The following is a 27671-nucleotide window of genomic DNA, read 5'->3' on the forward strand; positions in this document are numbered from 1 at the left end:
ACATTTGTGGTTGAATAGCAAGTTGTGATCAGAATTAAATACCAGAATCAGAGTCACATATTCTTGTTGAATCCTTTCTGGCTCTATTCACAAGGGTCATATAATTGTCATAACTCCTTCAGCGAAGGGGGAAAAACAAATATTTACCATGATATTTCCCAGTGGAATGTAAAATGTATGACAAACATTAGAGTCATGAAAGATACAATAAAGAGCCAGCTAAAATTACGATTAAAGGGGCTTCCCTGGTGGCGCAGTGGTTGAGAATCTGCCTGCTAATGCAGGGGACACGGGTTCGAGCCCTGGTCTGGGAAGATCCCACATGCCACGGAGCAGCTGGGCCCGTGAGCCACAATTGCTGAGCCTGCGCGTCTGGAGCCTGTGCCCCGCGACGGGAGGGGCCGCGATAGAGAAAGGCCCGCGCACCGCGATGAAGAGCGGTCCCCGCACCGCGATGAAGAGTGGCCCCCGCTTGCCGCAACTGGAGAAAGCCCTCGCACGAACCGAAGACCCAACACAGCCAAAAATAAAAAAATAAATAAATAAATAAAATTACGATTAAAGAAAGGCCCAAATAAATTTATATCTGGAAAGGTAGACTCAACAGGCTTCCAAAATTCATATATTCAAAGATACTTTTTTACTTCATACATGTCTAAGAAAATCAACCAAATATTTCTAACAATTCTTCTTTTTGTTTTCTTTATTGATGAATGAGCAAAAATGGGGATGACTCTAGAAAAACCTCTCTTAAAAATTCATATTGACATTCATGTCCTTTTTCTTCATAGGGTCACCATTACTTAATAGAATAGAAAGGCACCCAACAGTCATTTCCTATATGATTAACTGAGCTTCAAGCTGAGAGAGTTTTCTTATATATTTTAAAATTTCTGTTCGAACTTTCCAATGTAAAACTTAAAAACCTTACATTTGGAAACTTTGCATACTCTGAATAGAACTATCCTAGGATCGGATGAGATTTTAACTCTTGATACATCTCTTTATTAGATGCTGCTATTTTATTCTGTGAGACTAATTTATTAGTAGAACTAAGTTACTAGTGTAACCAAAGGATTCTGGAAACCTGAGAGAGATTAACAATTATTCTATTGATTTAAGCAAGTATTTTCCCCTTCCTTCCTTCCTTCCTTCTTTCCTTCCTCCCTCCCTCCCTCCCTCCTTCCCTTCCTTCCTTTACCTCCTCTTCACTTCCTATCTCTCTCTCCCCCCTTGTACTGGTAACAGAACCCCTTTTGTTGTTGTTGTTGTTTTGTTTTTCCCTCTATATTAACTAGGTAAAAGTAGAGATGATCTTGATGAAGTGGAGAAGAGTTTCAAATGCTGCCCCCTTGACCTCAGTCATGTGTCAAAAGTCTATGACATATATACACTACTATATATAAAATAGATAACTAATAAGAACCTACTGTATAGCACAGGGAACTCTACTTAATACTCTGTAATGGCTTATATGGGAAATGAATCTAAAAAAGCATGGATATATGTATATGGATAACTGATTCACTTTGCTGTACACCTGAAACTAACACAACATTGGAGATCAACTATACTCCAATAAAAATTAAAAAAAAAAAAAGGCAGTCTATAAGTCATTGTCACAAGGAATTCTTGTTGCCTTTTTAAGCCACAGACAAGATTTACCTGAAAGTAAAGAAAAGCAATTGAAGTTGAAATGTGCTATGTGGTAGCTTTTTTTTTTTTTTTTTTTCTTTAGAATACTATTTTGCGAGTATGTGGATACCAGGATACCAGAATTTCTGATTATGATCAAATTGTATTTGCTTTACTGTCATATTGAATGCAAAAGCATAGAATATTCTCATGTTATTGGAAACGTTTCTTCACCAGTGTCAAGTTAAAATGTGAACTATCAACAGTTATAGATATGCTCGCGCCCATGATCTTGCACATCCTGGCTCACTTGGCGCGGGTTTCGTCTTTCTTTTACAGCATAGGTGGAGAAGTAGGGCGAGGCCACGAAGGAACTTACGTGGGCAAACACTTCCGCATGGGATTCATGACGATGCCCGCTCCTCAGGACAGGCTGCCCCATCCTTGCTCCAGTGGCTTCTCTGTGAGGTCGCAGTCGCTGCACTCGGTCGGGGGCACAGACGATGACAGCAGCTGTAGCTCCCGGAGACAACCACCCCCGAAGCCCAAGCGGGACCCCAGCACCAAGCTGAGCACGTCGTCCGAGACGGTCAACAGCACGGCGGCCAGTAAGAGCGGGAAAGGCCCCGAGCGGAACGAAGGTAAAACCCGCCAGGCCCACTTCACTTAGAAAGAGACTTCAGGCCACGTGTCCGGGTCCGCATACTAACCAGCATCTGCCTTCCTCCCTGGGTCGCATAGCCCTGTCTCCCTCCCCCTGAGTCCTAGAAAAGAGGAATCCAGGGGGGATGGCTATTTATCTGGGTGTTGTCAAATGACACCCAGAAAAATGTATTTAATTTATATCATCGGAAAGAGGAAGCAGTATATGAGTTTTCTAGCCCCCTTAAAGCTTTGAATCATTAGAAAATTATTTTGCCTAGCAATATGTCTAAAATTTATATTTTCTTGCTTTTATTAGTATGATTTGTATGATTATAGAAGTATCATGTGATCATTAGGGAGCTTTGTAATGCAGGAAAATATAAAGAAGAAAAATTGTAATCATCTTTAGAAATGATCATTTTTTTTAACATTTTGCTGTACTTCCTTCCAGTGAATATGAACTTATGCATGTATGTGTGTACGTTTGTAGTATACACACACGTGTGCATGTATACATATTAAAGTCTCTACTTCAATCTCTGTTCTATTTCTACCTATATTTATATTTTTCCTCAGCCATGAAATACATACATCAAATATATCTTAGTCTCCTTGCTGGCCTATGATTATAAATTAGGCCAGGTTAACACCATATCTCACCAGCTCTTTAGCCTTGCTTGAATAAATAAATTTCAGCTTTCCTGAGTTTTTCCTGAGAGTCCCTTGGTGGGAGAGTAGTTGCAAGTGTGTTTTGATACAGGCGCATTCAGATTTTTGTGTGTCAGTTGTGGAAAATGCTTCAGGCTCTCCAGTGCTGTCAGTGGCCAGCTTGAGAGCATGGCTCTATGAGGTCCCAAGGTCTTTCTCTTACCCTGTCTGTCCCTGACACTCTCCCCAGTTGGCTCCCCTGAGCGCCCAGTGTTCCAAGTTTCCCAGTAGCTTGCAGCAGAGAGTGGAAGCCAGGTGGTCCTTTCCTCAGCTGGGTAGGTTTCTTTGTCACCTGGGATCCCCAGTCACTCACAAAAGCCCCCTCATCTTCTGCTCTAATCCTTCCACCGAAGCTCAAACCTAGTCCGTGAGATGGGTGCCCAGGAAGCATGTACCATCTTTTCTGGTAGCCTCATCTCTCCTTTCTCCCATATCGGTGTCCAAGTGTCTATTTAGCCAAAAAAAAAAAAAAAAAAAAAAAAGCCTCGGAGTATATTGAAGAATACAAATAAGTGCCTGGAGATGGAGCAAATCCATGCATTCTATAGGGAAAATCTCCACTTATGCTCAGTTTTTTCCTACTTCACATATATGTGAAAATACATCATGAGTGTGTGTTTGTGCAATTATATATGTGAATAACATGTGTATATGTATATTTACAAAATCGAAATCCTAGTGCATAGAGTTCTGTGTTTTATATTTTCAGTTATTTTCTTGTGACTATTTTCCATGGCATTCAGTTTGTTGGGAAACACCATTTTTAGGAGGGGCATATACATCATGAAACTTTATTTAATCATTATCTCTTTGATGAAGTCTTAGGTTGGTTCTGGTTTGTTTTGCTATAATGAATATCACTGCAATGAAGATGTGTGTGTGTCTGTGTGTCTGTTTGTTTGTGTAACTCTATTGTTCCTCTGATGTCTTGGAATAGATTAGAATTCTGAGCTTTTTTTCTCATGAGTTATGGTCACCAGTATGTCCTTCAACTTGTAACACATTGATCTTTTAGAGACAATTTAGGTGTTTCATTTACTTGTTAATAAACTAAAAGGCTCTAGAGATCTGCCTTTTGTAAATTTTAAATATTGTTCCTAAGTTTCCTCTGCTATTGATATACGGTGCTTTGCATTTCTCTTTATATCCTGTGATCTTGTTGCCAAAAGTTGCCCCTTTCCTACTTTTACTGCCAGAAAACTGCATAATTATCTACATTAGATTGTTTTCAAAAGCAGGTTACTGATTTGGAACAGTGGTCTCTGAATGATGAGGGCCTAGAATGATTCAAGAATAAAGAGGAATAAAAGACCCATTGGAAGGGGAGGGGAAAATGAAACAGACAAGGCAAGCAGACAGTAAGGTGTGTGTTATCAGGGGTGTAATGTTCCTGGAAACATTCCTGGAAGCAGTGTAACGTATACACTTCCGAATAGCACCCCCCAGGAAGGGGACCTGGGGCATTCAAAGTAGACACATGTGGAAAATCATGATTGTCCCACAGAAGAAACATTTGAGTGGTGATTCAATTGTCTTAAGAATAGAACTCATTACCATTCATTTGAGATGCTGTAGGTAGCTAATTCCTGAAGTAGAGAAGCTCATAGTTCTTTCAGATCCCTTCACCATCTAAAGATCTAAGCCTCTAAATAGCTAGTTATCAAACAGAAGACAGCAGCTCTGTTATCTTTATGCCTTCTGAGGACAGAAGAGGAGACAGTGAGTAAATTACAGCAGCAGCAAAGACTTATCTCAGACTTGGAAAACTACTTTATGGTCAGTGAGGCTTATTAAATACCAGGTTCAAGTTCAACATCTTTCCTCAGAAGGACCTCTAAGGGTGGGTTGAGGAGCCTTCAGCTGTAGTGCCTCTTTGAGGGTGGTCAATGGACCAGATGGACTATTTAGATTCAGTGCAGAAATGGTCAACTTCTGTGGAAGAGTGATTCTCAGTGCAAATTTCACCTTCTCTTCAGAACACTTAATCAAAAGGCAATTGCAAAACTGGATATATTCAAATCTCTTCTACCAAGTTATGAATTCAATAACAGGAGAGAATCAGGGCTCAGTTGAGACATGGGAAAAAAATCTTGAGTCCAAATGCATGCATGCATATGTGTGTACTCAAAGCCAAAATTATATAAATATGTAGATTGTTCTTTTATGAATCCTCAGTTCTTTATAATTGTGAGTTAACTGGAGTTCATTACGGAACATATGTTTTCTTTACAATTTTTCTAGCTATCAAAATTATAACAAAGATGAAAAGTGACTTTTATAAATCTTAGTCTGTCTTTTTGCATTAAATGTCAGCAAAATCAAAATATTGATTCAGTGGCATTAGAATGATTTCCATGGTAACCAGCTTCTATTTAAGTAGGGGCTTATGACTTCCTTGTGGTTAAAAGTAAAAAAGAACTGGACCTGTAGCAAAACAGCTTTTCAGAGTAGGAAAAAAATAGTTTAGTTATGAATACAACCAAAACTCACATACCAAGAAAATTATAATTTAGCTTTTAAAAATTGTAATTCTGTCATATTGAAAATATATATTTACTATTCTATTTTAGGATCTGTTATAATAACACCTTTAAAAACATGTACAGTAGAGAAGATAAATTGATCATAAATATGTGATAAATATTTTAATTGCCCTTTGTATTGCTTCAGTGTTATACCTGCTTAGATTGAGGAAAGATCAGATGAAATGATGGGAGTTAACTAGAAAGGAGGAGAGGCCTGAGAAGCTGTGTCTTGTGTAGGATGTAGAAAAAGCAGGAACCGTGCAAATTCGCATCCTGCGTTCCCATTGCTCAGGTCAACACGTATCCCATTTCTCAGCAGCATCATTCCTAGACATGCTCTGTGGTGCAGGCAAAAGAGACTGTAGTTAGAATCTACAGGCCAACATTGACTTTGGGCCGGTGATCTAATGAGACTGTTTCTTTACCTTTAAAGTGATTATAAAGCACTGAAAACTGATCATACTGCCTCCCTCACAGGCTTATGACAAGCCAGTGGGCTAATGGCCACAATGGGGCATGATAAAAAGAAATTGCTATACAAATGTAAGTTCATAGGATTTTAAATGTGTACTTACTACCTATTAATAGGCTTGAATAACATGACATTTTAGTTTAGTGTAGCATATATATTAAAAATAAATAGGAGGTATAAGGCCTTTATTATGTTGAGGTTGGTTCCCTCTATGCCCACTTTCTGGAGAGTTTTTATCATAAATGGGTGTTGAATATTATCAAAAGCTTTTTCTGTGTCTATTGAGATGATCATATGGTTTTTATTCTTCAGTTTGTTAATATGGTGTATCACATTGATTGATTTGCGAATACTGAAGAATCCTTGCATCCCTGGGATAAATCCCACTTGATCATGGTATATGATCCACTTAATGTGTTGTTGGATTCGGTTTGATAGCATTTTGCTGAGGATTTTTGCGTCTATGTTCATCGGTGATATTGGCCTGTAATTTTCTTTTTTTGTGACATCTTTGTCTGGTTTTGGTATCAGTGTGATAGTGGCCTCATAGAATGAGCTTGGAAGTGTTCTTTCCTCTGCAATTTTTTGGAAGAGTTTCAGAAGGATGGGTGTTAGCTCTTCTCTAAATGTTTGATAGAATTTGCCTGTGAAGCCATCTGGTTCTGGACTTTTGTTAGTTGGAAGTTTTTAAATCACTGTTTCAGTTTCAGTATTTGTGACTAATCTGCTCATATTTTCTATTTCTTCCTGGTTCAGTCTTGAAAGGTTATACCTTTCTAAGAATTTGTCCATTTCTTCTAGGTTGTCCATTTTATTGACATATAGTTTACAAAACAGAAACAGACTTACAGATATCGAAAACAAACGTATGGTTACCAAAGGGGCAACGAGGGAGGGAGGATAAATCAGGAGTTTGGAATTAACATACACACATTACTATATATAAGATAAATAACCAACAAGATCCTACTGTATAGCACAGGGAACTCTACTCAATATTCTGTGATAACCTATATGAGAAAAGAATCTGAAAAAGAATGAATATATGTACATGTATCACTGAATCACTTTACTGTATACCTGAAACTAACACATTGTAAATCAACTATACTCCAATAAAAATAAATAGGACAGGAAAAGAAATATATTTAGTATAATGAGGAAAACATTTTTATTAAACTTCAAGTACTTCTAACACTTTAGACTCCTTTAAAAAATTTAAGTATTCTTTTTTTTTTAACTTTTTTATATATTGGAGTATAGTTGATTAAGGGTATTCTTTTTTAGAAGTATAATTAAGGTATAACATTATGTTAGTTTCAGCTGTATAACACAATTCAATATTTGTATATGTTGCATAATGATCACCACAATAAGTCTAGAAACATCCATCACCATACATATTACCTATTTTTTGTGATGAGAACTTTTAAGATCTATTCTCTTAGCTACTTTCAAATATGCAATCCAGTATTATTAACTGTATTCACCATGCTGTATATTACATCCCCAGGACTTATTTATTTTATAACTGGAAGTTTGTTCCATTTCACCCATACCTCCAAAGCTAAGTATTCTTAACTTTCATTTGTTTTAAACTCTTCTTTCAAGCTACTCTCAACTCTTAATTTATGATAACGCTTCATGATTGTCTTTACAAAACAATGAACTGGGATAGTTCTCCTGGTTTCTGATTTCACCTTCTAGAGATGTTTGGTAGAGTCATATCCATGAATTAAAAATTGGAATACCTGCAGGAACATTGGAATCTGACTCTCCTCAAAAACTTGAACTGTGTGGTTGAGCCAGAGCCAAAGGAAGGCTAAGTTCATTGTAGAATCACTGCCTTAAAAACAAAACCGAACACAAATCCCTCTCTCAAGGTTACCAGACAGTAGATTACAGCCTTCAGCTACGTTGCTTTTCATGCCGCCATTTATTCTGCCAATGCTTTGAGTGCCTACCTGGTTGTACTGGAGATCCGGTGGTGAACAGAAGTGGTCCTTTCTTTCATGTTACTTACTAACAATTTTGTTTCCAGCTCTCCTGCTCAGCTTGTTTCCCGCTATCTACATCACAAAGCAAGCACTGATTTACAAGAATCTTTTCTAGAAACCAGAAAATCTGGCATGATAACTACGTGAGCATCCTTCATGTAATTAGTTGTTTAGCTCTGGAAGAAATAGCTTAACACGTTTTAATAATGTGTTTTTTTTTCCTACAAAGAATATTTGTTGCTCTTTCGCTGTTCAGTGCTAACAGTTTAAAGGTGCCTGAATCTGATTTTGTACCAATGTACAGCTTCGTAAGCAACCTGTGAGCATTTGAGGAGAGAGGAGGAGAAACAAGTTGATTGCACTTTTTATTGTGGGGAATTTACAGGTTTACCAGGTCAGAATTCCAGTTTGGGAACCTGAATCAGCCCTAGTCAGGGCCAACCATAAACTTGATTTTACTTTCTCGATGACTAGCCCAGATTTCTGACCCTTACAAGATACTCATATAAAAATTTAAGACTGTTCCCTTTATGACTCAGCATGACATATTAGAAAAACATGGGCTTCAGAGGCAAACAGACATATCAGTGCTGCCAACATTTAATACAGTGTCTCTCACAGCCTCATTTTCCTCATCTGTACGATGAGAATAGCAATCCTGGTCTTAGGTGGTAGGTGGAATCTTGTCCAAGATATTTATCCAGAGTTCCCTATTCCTTGGTATATTCACCCTGGATATTCCCTGGAACTGACATACCATCAGTGGCCTGAAGATGGAAGGGGCCATGTGGCATGGAATGTGGGCACTCCCTAACAGCAGAGGGTAGTCTCTGGCTAAAAGCCAGCAAGGAAACAGGGACTTCAGTTCTATAACTACAAGGAGCTGAATTCTGCCAACAAGAATGGGCTTAGAAGTGAATTTTCTTCCAGAACCTCCAGACAAGGACCTAGACTGGCTGCCACCTTGACTTCAGCCTGAGCAGAGAACCCAGCCTTCTGGGTTCTGGCCATGCCAAGACTTCTGATCTATAGAACTATGAGCTAATAGAGTGGTATTGATTTTTAAGCTGCTCCATTTATGGTAACTTGTTACATAGCAATGGAAAAGTAATCCATTTTACCAATTTGGAGGCAGAAAAAGTGGGGTAAAATCCATTAGCAAAGCACATAGCTTAGAGCCTGAAGAATAGCAGATTCTCAGCAACTTTGCTGCCCTTCTTCTCAGCACTGGGCTGTATTTTCAGATAGCAGAGGGTAGTTAAGACAGTGCTGGTAGCGTTCCAGATTTCCCGGGCCAGACCTTGAAAGTAAATGAGATGATAGAAGCTCAGAAAATGCTGACATATTAGGCCTCTCGAGTATCTGCTTAACTCTTTCTGAATTTGTTTGGATCTTTTCCTGAGAGGGTACGTCCTTTCTCGCCAACAGTTTTTGTTCTTTCAAAGGGCTCAGAGATGGCTTTTCAGTGGTGTTTTCAATGACTCATTTAAATGACTGCAACTTGCAGGCTTAGTGCCTTTTTTCACATAACAAGTGGCACTTGTACGTCACAGTGTGCTTTCTAGAAGTGTTCAAAGCCCCATTTAGCACCACACTAAGAAAACACAAGGGAAGTGGAAACAAGCTCTCAAAATTTCCATCGTTTTGGCATTGGGTAGTGTTCTAGTGTTTTGTTTTATGGGATGAGACATGGGGAATTGTCATCGAAGGCCCACATTCCTGGGTTTCACTTTCCAGGTTGACAGAATCAGAAGCTGCTAGGCTTCCTGGTGTAAAAGCCATCTGTCATACCAGGCTGCTCAGACGGAGACAGAGCTGTACATCTAGTGTGTGATCTTTTCCTAATGTACCCTGAGACCCATGAATGAAACCGTTTGTAAGTCAAGTCATCTTTCTCTTGGTCCTGGCCATGGCTATTGATTCTAGTCCAAAGAACTACCCTGCCTCTATATGGTCTCACTCAACACCCTTTTAGTAGCAATCTGGATTTGGCCTCATTTGTCTCAGTGTCTTAGATTCATAAGAGAATTTTTACCCATGTTGTTTGGCACAGATGGATTCTTCCATGAGAGACCAATAAGCTCAAACTTCCCGAGTGTCTGTTGTGATCAGGGCATTAATTGTTAAGGTATTCTATTGCTGTACAAGTTGACACAAATTTTGTGGCTTAAAATAATACACCTTGATTATTTCACAGTCTCTGAGAGTCAGGAGTCTTCTCAGGGTCTCCCAAGGCTGCAATCCAGGTGCCAGCTGGGGTTGGAGTCTTGTCTGAGGCTCAGGGTCCTTTCTTGCTCATGTGGGTATTGGCAGAATTTATTTCCTTGTGGTTGTAGAACACATGACATCTTACTTCTTCAAGGACAGAAGGAGAAAGTGTCTCTCTCCCTTCAGGGAAGGCCTACATGTTCTTGCGAAGATCTAACCCAAGATAACCTCCCTTCTGATAAAAGCGGAGTCAACTGATTAGGAACCTTAATTACAGTAGGAAAATCCTTTCACCTTTTTCCATATGCTGTTACTCAGTCATGGGAATAAGATGCCATCATATTCGCAGTGCTGCTTGCACTCAAGGAGAGGGAATCATACAGGGTATAGGAGTCTTATGGACCAGCCTAGAATTCTGCCCACTTGGGGTGATATAAAGGAAAATATGCATATATTGCTTTCCCAGGAACTATCTAACTCTCTAGTTAAGATACTTAAGAAGTCAACTAGTGGAAAGTTAATTAGCAATGCAGAAAGCAAGCTATAATTCAATGGAATAATGTAAATACCAAAAGACATCTAAATAATTGGTAAATAAAAAGGGCAAAATATAACTCCCTTCCCCATTTCTCTCTTTGTCTTTCCTTTTGTCCAAATAAAAGAAGTCATCCCTGCTGCAAAATGCCTGAGTTTTTATTTTTGAGTTGAAAGTGAGAAAATCTCATTTCTCTTGGCCTGAGCCTTACCAAAGGCTCATGGAAGTCTTTCCCATGGAAGACATGAGAAAATATACTCCTCAGTCCAGCAGCTCCCAGGACAAAGGAATTCTGGAACATAAAGATCCAAGTAAATTATTGACACCAAAATGGTGCAAATATGAAGAATTGTAGTGTGTATAAATGTCAGTCTACTTGATCCTCACTGCCGATTTTCCTAGCTGGTGAGCTCTTTTGTTGACCCAATGGTCTAGCATGAGCCAGCACAGTGACTGTCCCCTAAAACACCTGATGGATGTGGGCTAGATAATGCACAGCATCTTTGATATGGTGAGGATGCTCCCCAGGGCTTTGGCCTGTTGATTTCTCCAGAACCCCAGTATTGTAGGGATTAGTGGTGGTAATTCATACTAAGTACCTTCCTGTCCTCTGTCTACCTGTTGTGTAGCATTTTGACGACAACATGAGACTATGTGTTCCTAAATTATGCAACTTCTGAATTGCAACAATGTCATCAATTTCCAGTTATGGGTAAATAGACATCAGAAAGCATATGTCCTCAAATGAAGAAGAAAGTACTAAATGTAACCCTCATTGCAACTTTCCTCATGGTCCCTGTTTTTGTTGGGCCTCAAACTTGGATAGGGATTTATCTCTTCTATGCATTTATACTGAAGCATTAGGAAGTAATGTAGTAAATTCTTAAATTACGAATTACTAAGATTTTGTAAGGAAAATGAAGGAAAGGAGTTGATAGCCTGCCTTCCTTAAATGGTCTCTACCTCCTTTAGCTCTCTTCTCTACAAAACTGTCACCTCTCCTCTGTTTCTCTAGACTTCAGTCTGGCCACTGAATCCTGAAGCTGAGAACGTCATCCTTAGAAGGCAATTCAGAGCCTCCTTGCACTTAAATAAGCATGTTCCCTGGGAGTTAATCCAGCCCCTTCCCTATCTTTCCAACCTCAGTCAGTATCCTTCTGAGGGTATTCCTGATAAAAACATTTTCTCCCATTTGGTTACATAAAGCATTTGATATTTTACCAAACAAGTTAAAATGTAATTTTTGTTTTTAAAAAGTGGCATAATCTCCTTTATACCTATACTGTCCACCTCATAGATTTAACAGTAATGGGAAGGAGTCTTTCCAGTGGGTGAACTTTCCTCAAGGCATGCTGGAAATTGGATTAGCTCATTTCAGAGGAATCTAACCTTGACTACTAATCTTACCTACTTCTAACCTTGACCCAGTGGCCTCTTCAGCCACTGTCCTGCATCTCTCCTTCCTTGTTCAGCCAGGTTCTAAAAGGCCTTCTGCATGTCCTTGCTCCATGTCCTCAATGCCCATTTGCTCCAGATCCTCACTTTATTACCGACTCCATCTTCACTGTGCCACTGAATCCAGTCTTGGTTCCCATCTCAGTGGCTTCCTGCTCTGCCCATCCTTTGCTGTTTCTCTTCAGCATTTTAGACCATTGATCGCTCCCATATTCCCTAAATCCTCAATTCCTTTGTTTTTCATGCACGGCTCTCTACTGGTTTTCTTCCTCTGACTGCTCTCTAAACCTCTTTGAGGGTATCTCTTGTTCTGCTTGATTCTTAAATGATGATGTCTCCAGACTCTGTCCTTGGCTCTTACCTTCTACTCTATATTTGTTGAATAAGTAAGTGATGAATTCTACACACTCTCCGAATGTCTGACTGCATCTCTGGACCCACATCTGTCTGTAGATGTCACAGACTCTCCAAACTCATCATATCTACATTGACCCAGCAGTTTCCTTGATGTTTCCTATCTTGATACTCAGTTTAGAAAAGTAAGAGCTTTATCAGATTGCTCTCCTGACCTTACTCTTGACGTCTAATCAGTTATTAAGAGTAGCCAGTTCTGCTCCTCGTACCTCTCCTGTCTGACCCTCTCCATCATTTGCACTCTTACTCTCCTATCTCAGACCATCATCATTTCTCACCTGGACAACTGCTCGGGCACCTCACGGGTCTCCTTTCCTGCAGTGTCACCTTCTCACATCCATCCTTTTTACTACTTCCAGAGAGGACTTTCTCACATGCATGCCTGATCGTATCACTATTCAGCTCGTGATTTCATCAGATCATGGCCTGTTCCTTATTTACCCGATAAAAGCACAACACTTTAGCATAACCTTCATCGTCTGGCCCCTGCCAGTCCCCAGAGCCACATCTCCCATCATTCATCCCTCTTGTAACATTCCCAAACTATATAATTTTCTCTGAACAAGGCAAAATTATTCCTGCCTCTGTGCCCTTGTGTGTGAAATCCCGTCTTTCTGGAACGCCTTCTCCAAATTAGTCTCTATGGAAAATTTCCACTCATCTATCAAGATACCAGTATAACTGCTACCTTCTCTGTGACAACGTGTATAAGCACATTTTTTCCGTGTGTACTTTGTATATAACTCCAGTATATCTATTGTTATGTGTTATTCTATGTGTTTGCCTACTTTTTGTATCCTAATGAGTCTAAACACTCCTTAGAAATGTGGACCTTTTCTTTTTGTCTTTGCACCTTCAATGCCTACCACAGAGTAGGGCTTAATATTAAGGTAAAGTTGAAGGAGCACATTTTGAATAACATGCTATTTCGTAAATGCGTCTTCCAGGAGGCTAATTGATACAAAGAGTCGTTGTACTTTCAAGCATCTTTAACGTAGAAAGAAGTTTAGGCATTTGGAGAGCTTAGAGGAAAAGCACAGTGATTCATGATACTCAGGGAGCAAGTACCTCGGCCATCCATCTACACTTCAGTCCCAGCTTTGTTTACGATACAGTAACCAGTCTGAATGATTGAAAAGATGAGATGGTTCTCCTTGCTCCTAGGTTTGTAAAACCTTATAATATACTTCCTCCATTGTTTTACATTTCTGAATCTTGGTAGGTACACAGATTAATTATGGGCAGGGGCGAAGAATACTGTTGAGAGGCTGTAATATGTTATTGGCACCGTGTACCCTTTAGTTTATCTTCATGTTATAAATCCAAAATGTTCTGCTTGTGCCCTTCAGATAAGGTTTAAAAAATCAAGTTTCTCAAGACGCAATAGAGAACTGAGATTTCTTTCCCTTAAATGACTTTTGGAAGGTGTTTTAATCTTTCCTATCCTTAAATACTTTGGGATTTCCCTTAGCCACTTATGTTATAGTCTTAGAGGCCAGGTATGTTGTTCCAGATTAATTCTGTTTTTCCATTCTGGAGGCATCTATCTTCTGAGCAGTTCTTCACTCTACTGTGAAGAAGAGTGTGTAAAGCCATTTTTTTAAGGAAGAGTGACTGCATATGTGCATAAATCTTGCCTTTAATTGACCTCCACAAAGCACATACTTATTGCAGAACGAGTGCTTTGATTTTATGGCCCTGTGTCTGTACTGAAAGTTTATATAATATGTATTGCTTTCTACATTTTTTCTTGTTAAGTGGGAGGGCAGTGATTTAAGACAAGCTCTTTTTAATTTTTTTTGCTATTAATGTGTATTAAATTAAGTTGATTATATGGAGCAGAACATGGGAACACATTGCCCTTTGGAAATCTCTGCTTTCTGACAACTCTATCTAATGAGAACAGCTGAAACCTAAGAAGAATTAAAAAAAAGCTTAGGAGAGCCAAACTCCTTCTCTCACTAAGGCTTGTGAATTTTATAGCATATTAATTGCAGGGTTTTGTTTTGTTTTTTTAAACTTGGTAAAATTTGTTACTAGGAGCAATGAATAAGCGTGGAAAAAGAAAAAGCAAGGACTGTTTTACTGATACTAAGGGGAGAGAAACAAAATTTAAAGAATTTATATATTTCGTATCAAGTCAAAGAGCATCAAAAGGCCTTGATTATAATTAGCCCCGTTTTACTTTCAGTGTTAGTGTGACGGCCCTGAGGATGTCATTAGTCAACAATTATTTACTGAGTATGTGTCATGTGCCAGGCACTATGCTAGGTAATAGAGAAACAGAAAAAAATATGTTATCTCCGCTAAGAAACATTACAACCCAGGGAGGGCCACTCATAATTAAACAGACAGTCACAGTGAAGTGGGATCAGTTCCCTGGTGGGGGAAGTACAGGGCCCATTGTGTGAACATAGATCAAGGGCACCTACCCCAACTGGAAGAGTCAGGGATGGATTCTCAGAGGAAGTATCATAAACTGCTGAAAATAAGGGTGCAAGATATTTTAGAAATATTCTGTATAAAAATACTTAAAATGAAAAAGTGTATTGCAACTGAATGAGAATGCTCTTCTTCCTCCAGAAAATGTGGCAAAGCAAACTGAGTTACATGCATGTAGTTCTAAATAACCAAAGTTCTACTCTCCATACATAATCTTTATTTGGGGAATTCAGATGTTTATTTTATCCTGTAGAATCCTCCATCTCTGTGAGATGTGAAGGGCTGGGTTATCTTTAAGAGAAAGCTAAGCATATACAGAGATGAAATTCAAATTGAGATACTCACTTCACAGAATAATAGACCTTGCACCCATATGTGAAATAGAAACAAGAGACATGAAAATTAGACCTGGCTTGTTTTTATGTATTTCAATTTTATTTCCTTTCTCCTAACTGTGTCTAGATAATTTGGCCATGATTGTTGACATGACATATAAGCTTGGAGGATAAAAGGAAATGTGTGCTCTATCTATGTGCCATTAGATCAGAGAAGCCAGAGGCATGTAGATCTGTCCCTTAGCTGGGATACTTTATCCTATTCCTAACCAAAAATTAGATTTCAGTGGCTGTGGAAATCTTTGTTTTAGCAATGTGTGCACACCAGCTTGACAGTGAATACTGGATTAAATATAAAATTAATTGCCACATTCAAAAAATAACCAAGTAGGAAGTTGTTGATTTGGTTAAAGTAGCAAAACGAATTTGAAAGTGTTGACACAACATTCTTATATGGTGGTAGAGGAAAAGTTATGTCTTAAGGGCTGAACATAGAGTGATGAACAACTTTTGTAATTTGTAGTCTAGGATTAGTGGAAGGATTACCATCTCTCTCAGTCCCCAAAGGATATGGCAATGCTGTCTATAGCCATTGAAAACAAGTTAAATTCCTCCATCATGGGCCAGTATGTTCAGAGAGGCAGCTACTTGTGATCTGTGAGACTGTTCCTTCAACAAATATTTATTGAGTACCTACTATGTGCCAGGTACTGTTCTGTGAGTTTGAGATACATCTATGAGCAAATTTTTGAAAAAGGTACGTGATCTTTAAAGTGTTTATATTCTAGCAGGAGTAAGCAATTGGTAAACATTAGACATAATAAATCCATAAATTGGCTAGTATGTTGGAATGTTATAAGTGCTATGGAAGAAAGAAAAATCTAGAGCAAGGCAAAGAGATCCAAAAGGCTCGGGCACATTTAAGAAGAGAGGGCAGAAAAGACTTCATCCTGATATTTGAGTTAAGATATTGGATGAGTCTAGATCCAATCAGGAGAGAAAAACCATGCAGTTATTGAACAGGGAATGTTTACTGTGAAGAATCATTAACCATAACTGAGGATTAAAGTAATGGATCAGGTAGTAAGAAGTCAAGAAGACTGCAAAGACTGCAGGAATTGAAGATATAAGGAACAGCCACTGGTCCCAGGGCTGAGAAAGAGTACCTCCCAACCTGGGTGAGATCCATGCCTTGTTGGGAGGCATAGTTGCGGATTATTGGATGGCAGAGACATCGCTGTGGTGGAACAGTGCTCTTGCTGGAAATCCATCCTTTGGAACTTTCTGAAAAATCACCCTTTAAGGTGCTGGGGAAAACTGCTCATAGGATTGTCTCATTAGAGGTACTCTACTACCTGGGGTTGGGCTTACTGCAGGCAGCTGATTGTTTCTGGATGTTTCAGGAGCCAAGTGCTCCTGAAGCTGCCTGCTTTGCAGGGCAGGAGCTAGATACGGGAAAGCCACCTGCACTGCAGGAGCTTGGTTAGTAAGCCCTGGAACCAGGAAGTAAAACCCTTTTGTGCTGTAACGTCTCTCCAGCATCCTCTACAAACAAAGCTTAACATTGTGCCAGATGGCCCAGGAGAAAATATGTAAAGGTCCCAGATCCCTTGTCACAAACAAGCAGAGAGGATGCATTTGGAAGTGAGAGACACTTAGTTGATAACTCACACGGACAGTGAGGAGGTAAGGATGTGACTTGGGGGCGGATCTTGAGATCTCCACTGTTCCGGGTGGAGAAAACAGTTGCTGCAAAGACCCAAAGGCAGGAGGTGTATAGGAAGGAAGTCAGTTGGGGGTGGGGAGCACTGTGGGTAAAAAAGGACAAGACCAGGAAGTGACATCAGAAAGGAAAAGAAGGTGAGACCCTGTAGAATCTTCCTTGTAGGGCAGCTTAGGGCTTGGCATCCAAGGGAGCCGTGCAGGCAATGGAGCAGAAGAGTGGCAGGGTGTATCTGTAAAGAGTCTTTGTGGTGACTGCGGTGAGGATAGACTCATAAGGGTCAGATATAGAATCAGGAAGACCAGGCAGGTGGCTACTGTTGTGATACAGATGAGAGAGGATACGTGATTAGACCAAGGTAGAAGTGGAATTGGTGAGAAATAGAAAGTATTCCCTTTTCGGTTGGAACGGTTACTCACAATCCTACCCCCATTCCTTCCTTACTAGGCCTATAGATATAAATGTAGATATAGATCTGGTTGTAGATATAGATACGGATGTAGATAAAGATATCTAGATACATTTAGGGTATACTTGTCCTATGTGTGAAAACGTTTCCTTGAGAAAAGCATGCTAGCACTCCATATAGATGAAACCTCATTAGATGTGTGCTCTTGATTGCATTTACATTTTTTTCTTGAAACCTGATATGTTGTATGCCAAGAATGAGTTTCAGTAAAAGATCTATAGGTGGTTAAATTATAAACATTGCAGACACAGCGAGTTCATCAAGTAAATAAATGAAAAAGGTTGTATTTATCGTCTGTGTTTCCAAAACACAAATTCTAGTTTAGAACCTATAAGATGTGTTCTAAAGGCCGCCTTATAGGGCAGCCACAGAGCCCTCCCCAGCCTTGCTTTGCTGATGCTCAGCCCAGGCTCTGCCCACAGCCTGGAGCTCAGTGTTCCCTCCAGCTCCCCAAACACACCCCCTCCTCGCTGCTCCTGGCCATTGCTCTTAGCCTTACCTGTATTGAAAAGCCGGCCTACTTCCATGTCTTGGCTATTGTAAATAGAGCTGCAATAAACATTATGGTGCATGACTCTTTTTGAATTATGGATTTTACATGGTATATGCCCAGTAGTGGGATTGCTGGGTCTTATGGTAGCTCTATTTTTAGTTTTTTAAGGAACCTCAATACTGTTCTCCATAGTGGCTGTATCAATTTACATTCCCACCAACAGTGCAAGAGGGTTCCTTTTTCTCCACACCCTCTCCAGCATTTATTGTTTGTAGATTTTTTGATGATGGCCATTCTGACCGGTGTGAGATGATATCTCAACAGATGAATGGATAAAGAAGATGTGGTACATATATACAATGGAATATTACTCAGCCATAAAAAGAAATGAAATTGAGTTATTTGTAGTGAGGTGGAAGGACCTAGGGTCTGTCATACAGAGTGAAGTAAGTCAGAAAGAGAAAAACAAATACCGTATGCTAACACATATATATGGAATCTAAAAAAAAAAGGTCATGAAGAACCTAGGGGCAAGATGGGAATAAAGACACAGACCTACTAGAGAATGGACTTGAAGATATGGGGAGGGGGAAGGGTAATCTGGGACAAAGTGAGAGAGTAGCATGGACATATATACACTACCAAACGTAAAATAGATAGTTAGTGGGAAGCAGCCGCATAGCACAGGGAGATCAGCTCGGTGCTTTGTGACCACCTAGAGGGGTGGGATAGGGAGGGTGGGAGGGAGACGCAAGAGGGAAGGGATATGGGGATATATGTATACGTATAGCTGATTCACTTTGTTATAAAGCAGAAACTAACACACCATTGTAAAGCAATTATACCCCAATAAAAATTAAAAAAAAAGAAGCTGTGTATTCTTAAAGGACTTACTTGTCTTTGTACCCCTACTAAATTCCCTGATGCATGCCATGTTTAATAAATATATATTGAAGTTTACCTTTATTTATTTGGAAAGAAAGCTGTAGAGATGAAAATTAAATCTACTAATTAGAGATACATTATCTGATAAGAGTTGAGATCATTCTCACAAACTATTTTCCACCATTACATGCCAACTTAGGTCTGTGACCTTTAAGTACTTACTCCAACGGAGTATTTATTGAACTGGGGAGTAATTCTTTGCAATATTCAGTATTATCTGTGGCCTTTCCCACCCCCTCCAGGTACAATAAAAGACTGACTTAATTAATAATTTTAATACTTTTTCATATCAAGCACCATTATTTTCTGTTAACTCTCATACTTCCAGGGATTATCACACTAGACGGATGAAATTGTCTATGATCCTTAATCTTTTAGCATTTCCTGAGTGAACTATAATACATGAAATATGCACATACCTTTATTAATACTCAAGCTGTCACCAAATGTAAGTGCTTAAAATTAAAATGTCTGTGTTTTAAGCAATGAACCTCGCTATTCAATTATGTAATGCTCATGTGTCTCCAGAGAGTAGGAGGTTTACTGGGGATGTCAAGTTTCCTGCAACTCCAAAATTATGCTAGATTGGAACAACACAAAAGTGCAGAGAGAAAGAAACGAAGTGGTTTTTATTGCCATATTCTGTAAGAACACTGAGGGGGAAATAACTTAAAGACATCTGATAAGGACAGGAATCATCCAAATACAGTGCAACAATGAAAATCCACAGCTTGACAAAAGTTTCTACATTAGGAAATGCTTCTGAAAACATTTATTTCAAACCTAAGAACTCTCCATCCTAAGGGATAATTAATTGTGAGCTAACTTGTTTGATTACCTTCATGTAATAAGCCAAGCGAGATACTGAATGGTTCCTGTAATGAGAGCAGATTTTCTCAGAACTTGGCCATTTGAAATAGTTTTCCCCATTTCCTAGAATAATACTGGAATCCTATCTGTTTGCTTATAGACATATTTTATCCGGTCTCTACTGTCACAATTTCCCGGTTGTGTTGTAATTATCCCTTCACATCTGTTTTTAGCTCTAAGCAGGGAACTCCTGTAGGACAAGAATCATATTAATCCAATATATGTTTGGTGCTAGTAAGTGTTCAATTAAATGTGTTGAAAGAATAAGAGAATCAAACATAACTCTTATGCCTCTAGATTGAGTAAGTGAATATATGATGGAGTTATTACTGCGATGGGAAAGATTAGGAAAGGACTGAGTTTCAGGTTGATATGCTTGAGAGATGTTTGTCAGATATTCAAGTGGAGATAAAAAGTGAACAATTGGGTATAGTTCTCTGGGGAATTGAAGTAGAAATATAGATTTGGTGGTCATTAGAATAAAGATGACATTTAGCCACTGAATTCGACAGAATCACCTTGGGAGAGAAAACAGAGGAAGATCAGAGGGTTTGGAAACAACCCGTGTGTAACTCAGATTCAGTTAGGTGTGAGAGAGGTCAAGAAAGGAAAGAGGATAAGTAGCCAGTAAGTTAGGAGGAAAACATGAGGGTAATTTAAAAGCCAAGGGACGATAAGGTAAAAAGATATAGTGATGAATGGCAACAAGTCATTGAGAGCTTAGCTAGGTTGGGGACAGAAATGTGCCTATTCGATCTGGCAATATAGGGACAATATAGAGGCCAAATGTGCCTATTAGGACTGTCCTATTAGATCAGGACAAAAATAATTTGGGGACTGGGGGAGGCAGAAGCTGAATTGAAAGGGGATTGAAGAGAAAATGGACTAAGAGGAAGTGGAGAGAAGGCAAATGTAATTTTTTTGAGAAGGTAGGCTATGAAAAGAAGCAGAGAAATGGGGTGGTAGCTGGAAGGAAATGAGGGATAAGGGTAAGATACGTGTACATACTGTGTGGATTACGGGGGGAATAAGAGCGTGTTAGAATGGCGATAAGCAGGATCTGGAAGAGAGGGAAAGACTACAGATGGTGAGAGAGGAGGCAACCGAAGGAGGAAAGTGCCCCTCCAGTTGCCAAAGGTCTTGTATGGGATTAGGGCTTTTTTCCTCTGTACTCAAAGAAGAGAAAATGAGGAAATGGGTATAAATTCTGGTTTGTGTCTTAATTTGGTCCTGAGACTATGGAAATTTCTCTCCCATGGGGTTCCAGTAATCTTTGGCTAAGGAGCAAACCACCCCATGGCTTTGTGGCTTGACAGTGATTTATTATTTCTTATCCTGGGGTTTGACTGGACTCAGCTGAGTAGTTCGGCTCCAGGTAGTGTAGCTGAGGTCACTCATGATACCGTTTTCAGCTGGGAGCTTGGCAAGAAGACAGTCTTTCACCCTTCAGGGTCTTTCTTCACGTGGGCTCTTACGAGTCTGTAGTCTATCATTGTAGCATGGCAGCTGGCTTCTAAGAGCAATTATTTCCAAGAGGACACATCCGATATTCAAGTATTTATACTGAGATTCAAGTATTTATCTGCTTGCATCATACTTGTTAATATCCCCATTGGCTAAGCAAGTCTTATGGTCAAAATTAGAGTCAAAGTAGGAGAGACTATACAAGGCCATGCATGCCAGGAGGTGAAGTTCATTGGGAACCACTTCATTTTTCATTCTCATGGACATAACCATTCTTTTAAAGGTTCTGATATCAAAAAGGGTCTATGCATCCCATTTTGGGCTTTATAATGAGGTGAAAATTGATCAAATTTTATCAAGAATTTAAAAGAGTGTTTTATAAAAATGAATTTTAAAAAAGGCATTTAATTAGGCTATGATAATCTGGTCCTGATCCCTTAGGCTCCACTGATGTTCCTTTTTTGTAGTAAAATTTTCAGTTTTCAGTGGTAATAAAACAATAAGCTAAGCAATACATATTCTAAAGTAGCCCACGCTTTTCTTTCAGTTGTCCTCCTATGGCCTTAATGAAATTATTTGTAGTATAGAAATATTCCCCAATCCAAAAACATCTATAAAACTGCCATCCAAAAACATTTATCTTAGGAATAGCTAATGCACAGATCATGGGAATTTTGAGCACCATTTGTGAAATAATCACAGTTTTCTAACTGCAGTATTATAGCTGTTTATAGAAACTACAAGCATTTTCCAGTTTTCCTTCCCAATTTTTTGTCTTTACTTATTTTCTATGGAAAATATGTTAGTGTTTTTGGAATGGCTTTTAGAGGATCATTTGTAGCCTGAAATAGTCATGTTCAAGCTTTATTCCAGAAGGATTTATGTTTTGACCAGGCATTCGGAAGGAGGTGTGAGCAGACAAAATAAATATAGGCTAGGGTGGGAGGGGAAAAAGAAGCATTTTGTTTCATATGTTTTAAAAATACATTTCATGCACCTGAGTTGGGTTTTTATTTTATTTCCCATTCTTTCTCTTTTTCAAATTATACGTAGAACAAGGTCAGGTCAAATTTGGGCCGATCAGTGAACAACCTCCTTTTCCCTTTCCTGGGCCTGGTCTTTTTAGTATTGCCCTTAGAACCAAAGATTCTTTGTTGTTAAGATCTTTTAGTCACAGTCTTAGGTTAATAATAACCTCTTTGATCTTTAGGGGTCACCAGAACCTCCAGATTTAAGGTCCATCCATCTAGTTATCAGTGGTAAATGGTATAACTAATGGTTCTGGCACATATGCCAATGGATGCCACAGTAGGCTTTTCTGAGGACATGGAAGTATGCCTTCATCCTGTCCTCAGAGGACCACTTCCATACAAACCAGTCTAAACCTGATTAGTCCCCTTTTCTTTCTCTGCCTAATACTAACAACAGTCAAAATCATATAGAGCTGATGTGAGTACAACAGGAACCCTAGAGATTCTAGAGTCACCCTGCCAGCTGGTGAGGGATGCAGATGGAACAGCTCGTTTGGGGATGTTCCTCTCTCCCTCCATTTCTGCTCACCCTAGGTAGGGAACATCTAAATATTAGTTAAGTATGTACCCCTCCACCTACACAATCACACAAATCCTGATACCACAACCCAACGATCCATACCCTGCTCTTGGTTTCTATCAGCAGTTATTACCTTCTAACATACCATATAATTTACTTATTATGATTATTTATTGTCTGAGTGTTATTAGTATAAAAACTCTCTGAGGGCAGGGATCTTTTCACTGATGGATCCTCATGAGCTAGAACATCTACAGATTTGTTACATTTATTCATAAGAATGAATGTAAAATGTTATAATACTGGAGATCTAGCTTTTAAAAAAATGAACATTCTCTTTTGAGGAACAGTCTCTTAAACAAGCAAAAACTTTTTCTCTTTCTGAAATAATAATCCTGTGCATTTGCTTGAATAATTATGTAATACATATAATTTTGTTGCAGTTAAAAGCATTACAGAGGCTAATAGCAGAGGTTGCAAACTAAATTTTAGTAGCTTAACAAAATAGAAATTCTGTTATTGCTCATGTAACAGTCCAAATGTGGGTGTTTATGGTTGGGTGTTGCCTCCCCACATATGGTAATTCAGATACCCAAACTTCTTCAATGTATGGCTCTCCTGTTTGTGGGACTCCTCAGTCACCAGTGTCCAGCTGGGTGGAGGAGAAAGAGATGGATTCTTAATCACCTTGGACTTGAAGATACACACATCACTTCCGTTGATCCCATCCCTTTAATCAGAATTGTCACATGCCTCCACCTGGGCACAATACAATATGTAGCCTCTGTTTGGGCAGCTCCTTCCTATGAACTGCTCTATGCTATGGGAGGGGAAGAATAAATTTTGATGAATTGTTTACTATCTCTGTTACATTTCATGACCAAGTTCTCCTGTAGCATGCCTTCCCATTAACAGGCTATATTAATGAGGTTTACTGTCATACTAATGCATGATAACTTGAAGAATATGATGGGTGACAACATTGCCTCTGGCTCTTTTCAACTTCAGGCCATAAATCAGGTTCAGGTGTGCCCCAAATGTCTCTTATGCTGGGACATAAGCTAAGCAGCAGCAGTACTGGGGGGCAGATTTTCCCCCAGCATGATTGAAATGAGCATGATTGAAAAAGGCCATGTCAAACCACATATATCTAAACCCTCTTCTGAGTTATAGAATAGATTAGGTCTGCACTAATTTCATTGACCAGTGCAACTCACATGGCTAAGCTCAACAATGTAAGGAAGACTATTGCCCCCATGGTATGTAGGGTGTGATAGGGAAGTAAATGTCTGATAACAAATAACATCCCCACAGGCTTATGTTGAATAGATTCAAACATAGAACTGGAGTTTAATATGGCATCTCAAATGGTTTCACCTGAGAATAGAGGATGCACTGAAGTGAAGCATGCTTAATATTCAGAGATCACAGGTTAGGAGAGACTATTTTGAATTACCAGTTCCCAGAGCCAACTTCTTATTTCCTTATATCCTTATATACACAATAATCCCAGCTTTTCTACTGTCCAACACTGCCTTTGTACTCCAGTCTTTTCAGGCTAGTTCCTGTGCTCTTCATACACCAAAATCATTCTCCGCTCTGGATTTTGGTTGGTGTTATTATTTGCATGGCGACTATCACCGGGAATTCTTGCTTCTTTCCATCTCTCTTAATAGCCTCCCATTGAGGACTTATGAAATCTCACTATTTCTTTGAAGATTTCTTTACCTTCCGGGCATTGACTGTCTTCTTTCCTCTCTGCTCCATCCATCCATCCATCCATCCATCCATCCATCCATCCATCCATCTGTTCAACAATATTTAATGCTGCCTAATATGTATTAAGCATTCTTTTACAAAATGGGGATGTAGTATGAATAAGATTAAGAAAAACTTCAATTTCCTGGAGTTTATATTTTAGTGGAGAACATAGGTACATGAACCAAAACACAAATATGGTTTTAGATACTGCTAATACTGTGAATCAATGGAAATGGGGAAGTATGACTTGTGGGGGCAATGAGCAACTTGGGTGGTCCGAAATGACCTTCTCAATATTTCAGCTGAGAACAAAATGTTGAAAACAAAACAGCCCATGAAGCTATAGTCAAATATGCAATTCTAATCAGAGTCAGCATACCAAAAGAACTTGTAAAGTATCTCCTTTTTTCCCCCTGCCATCCATTTATTATATTTAAGTTGTTGGGTGAACACAAAAAGGGCCAAGTAGAATACGCTAGGCTGATTGGCCGGGTCTATAATTTGTTCAGTTATTTTAAGATTAGGTGGAATTACCTTGTTTGAAGGGCCTTTATTTTATAACAAAGCCACAGTTGAGCAAATACGGTAGAATAATATTGCCTAATATATTAACATACTAATTTAAAAGATCCAGGGGAAAACGAACAAAGGTCATAGTTTATATTACTTCCTTACCCTGGTTTTCTTGCCCTTTGTACTGTTTTTGGTGCTGACTGGTTTGATGGTGTGTGATTCTCCAAGGGGATGATCTGACAGTGAAGGGAGGACTAACTTTTCTCCACCAACACTCAAGGTATTTTGGATTCTAATTAAGAACTAGTGATCTCAATAATAAAATTAGGATTTGAGATTTCCACCCTTGGCTTCATATTAGTTTCCTATTGCTGCTATAACAAAATACCACAGACCTAGTGGTTGAAACAACATGAATTCATTATCTGATAATTCAGTCTGACATGAGCCTCACTGGGCCAAAATCAAGGTGTTAGTAGGGCTGCATTCCTTTCTGTAGGCTGTAAGGAGTTATTCCTTTCCTTGACTTTTCCAGTTTCTAGAGGCCACATAAAGTCCTTGGTTTATGACCCTCTTCCTCCATCTCCAAAGCAAGTAATAGCTGTTGAGTACTTGTGACACATCTCTCTGACCAACTTCTGTCATCACATTGCTTCCTCTGACCACAGCCAGGGGAGAGGCCCGCTGTTTTAAAGGTTCGTGAGATTAGATGCACTTACTGGCTAATCTCTTCATCTCAGAATCCTTAACCTTAATCATATCTGCAAAGTTCCCTTTGTTGTGTGGGGTCATTAATTCATCATTTCCAGATTTTAGCACATAGGCATCTTTGGGTCTGCCATGACTCTCCCTACCACAGGTTTGCTTGCAATTTATGAGTGATGTCCATGAATGTGGGAAGCCTTCCCAGATAGAGCCCTTCTTTACTGATTCCTGGGAATGCATAAGGTTAATGAAAGTGTTTTCTTAGCACTGTGACACCACTCAGCTTCTGACCAAGACCTCTTTGTGACATGTTACTGGAAAGCTCCTGCTTGTTTGGTTTTTGTAACTGGAATTTGAATCACACTTTGAGGTTGTTCTATGACAGCTGGAGAAATTGTTTTTATTATATTGGGAGGTCGAGGCTGTCTTTCCCCACTCCCCCGCATTGTTTATGTTTCAGCATCATCCCCTTCTGTCCTTTGGATGGATTCCAAATTGTTCCTGGGAGGAAACGCTGGTGATAATTCTAATTTCAGCTGCTCTTGCTCTGGGGACTGATTTGGGCCTTGTATTCTCTAATCATAATCCTGACTTTCTGAAATATGAGTGTCAGTAGAGAAAAGGCTTGCCAACCCCTCATTTATTACTGAGAGGATGCTTTTAAGGAAGGTCTTAAATGAAGACATTGTACAAATGCCAAAAAAAAAAAAAAAAGGCGTTATGTCTAGGGATTAGTGAAAGCTTCCCATTGTCTGACCTCAATTAGAAAAAGCAGAAATATTTCTAATGATCACTTTCGAGACTCCTAAAGTGGCTGGCTGTATTGTAGTTAACTCTCCTAAGCTGAAGCTCTTTGCCATTAGTGATCTAGTAACCTCATTCCTTTACTTCTTTTCAGAAACTCCTCATGAATTGACGTAGGGCCCTCTCCTCAGTGACTATGATTGGATTTAAATGTGCACTTACTGGAAATAAGGAGGAGTAATTATGTGCAAAATAATGGAAGGAATTTTAATATTTCTGAAAAGGATACATAAACATATGATTAAAAATTTTGGATTGGAAAGAATTGGGGTTTCTCAACCATTTTCTCATTATGACCTCTATAAGGAGTCTTCCTAGATATATTCTTCCTCATCAACCACCATCCCGTGACATTTTAATACCACTGATACACTCTATATATGTTGATGTGCTGTATGTATATCTGTGCTTTATATATAAAAAGAGTAAGATATTTTGCTCCTGCCCCAAGAACCAGTGTTTATCTCCTTGAGGAAGATATTGCCCTGTTGTAAATGCATGATATAAATTGAAAGCGTACACTTAAAAAAAATTCTCCTCCCCATTTTTATGATAGTATAATTATTTTAAAAGTGAAACCTGATTATGATATGAATATATACATATGGAAAAACATATACATATACATATGTTTTTCCATATGTATATATGTACAGCCATACTCCCCCAAGTCTAAGAAAAATATACAGTATGCAATATATACAAAAATATAATTTTGTAAACATGACCATCTTTCTATGTCAATAGACGTATTATCACATTATTTTTATATTTTCAAAGTACTTCATTATATAGCAATAATTTCTCATAATTTAGGTGCACAGTACTGTGTCGGATATTTATGTTGTTTCTAGCTTATTACGAGAGAAACAACACTGTGTTACATATAGATTCTTGTATGTATCTTTTCATATAAGACTGGATATTTCCTTGGGATCCATATCTACAAGGGCAATCTTCCAGCAAATGCACTTTCCAAGGCATTCGATACAGGATGCTGAA

General features: G+C 39.0%; 1 protein-coding gene across 2 annotated transcripts in view; it reads left to right on the forward strand.

The window, feature by feature from the left end:
* NYAP2 (neuronal tyrosine-phosphorylated phosphoinositide-3-kinase adaptor 2) overlaps positions 1-27671 on the forward strand; it is a 165853-nt gene that overhangs the window by 15325 nt on the left and 122857 nt on the right. For both annotated transcript variants that reach the window (XM_057551589.1, XM_057551590.1), the window contains exon 2: positions 1975-2276. In XM_057551589.1, the coding sequence (XP_057407572.1) occupies positions 1975-2276 (302 nt within the window). The remainder of the gene's footprint in view (positions 1-1974; positions 2277-27671) is intronic.

The sequence above is a fragment of the Balaenoptera acutorostrata genome, chromosome 8 (genome assembly GCF_949987535.1).
Source record: "Balaenoptera acutorostrata chromosome 8, mBalAcu1.1, whole genome shotgun sequence".
Taxonomy (NCBI): Eukaryota; Metazoa; Chordata; class Mammalia; order Artiodactyla; family Balaenopteridae; genus Balaenoptera; species Balaenoptera acutorostrata.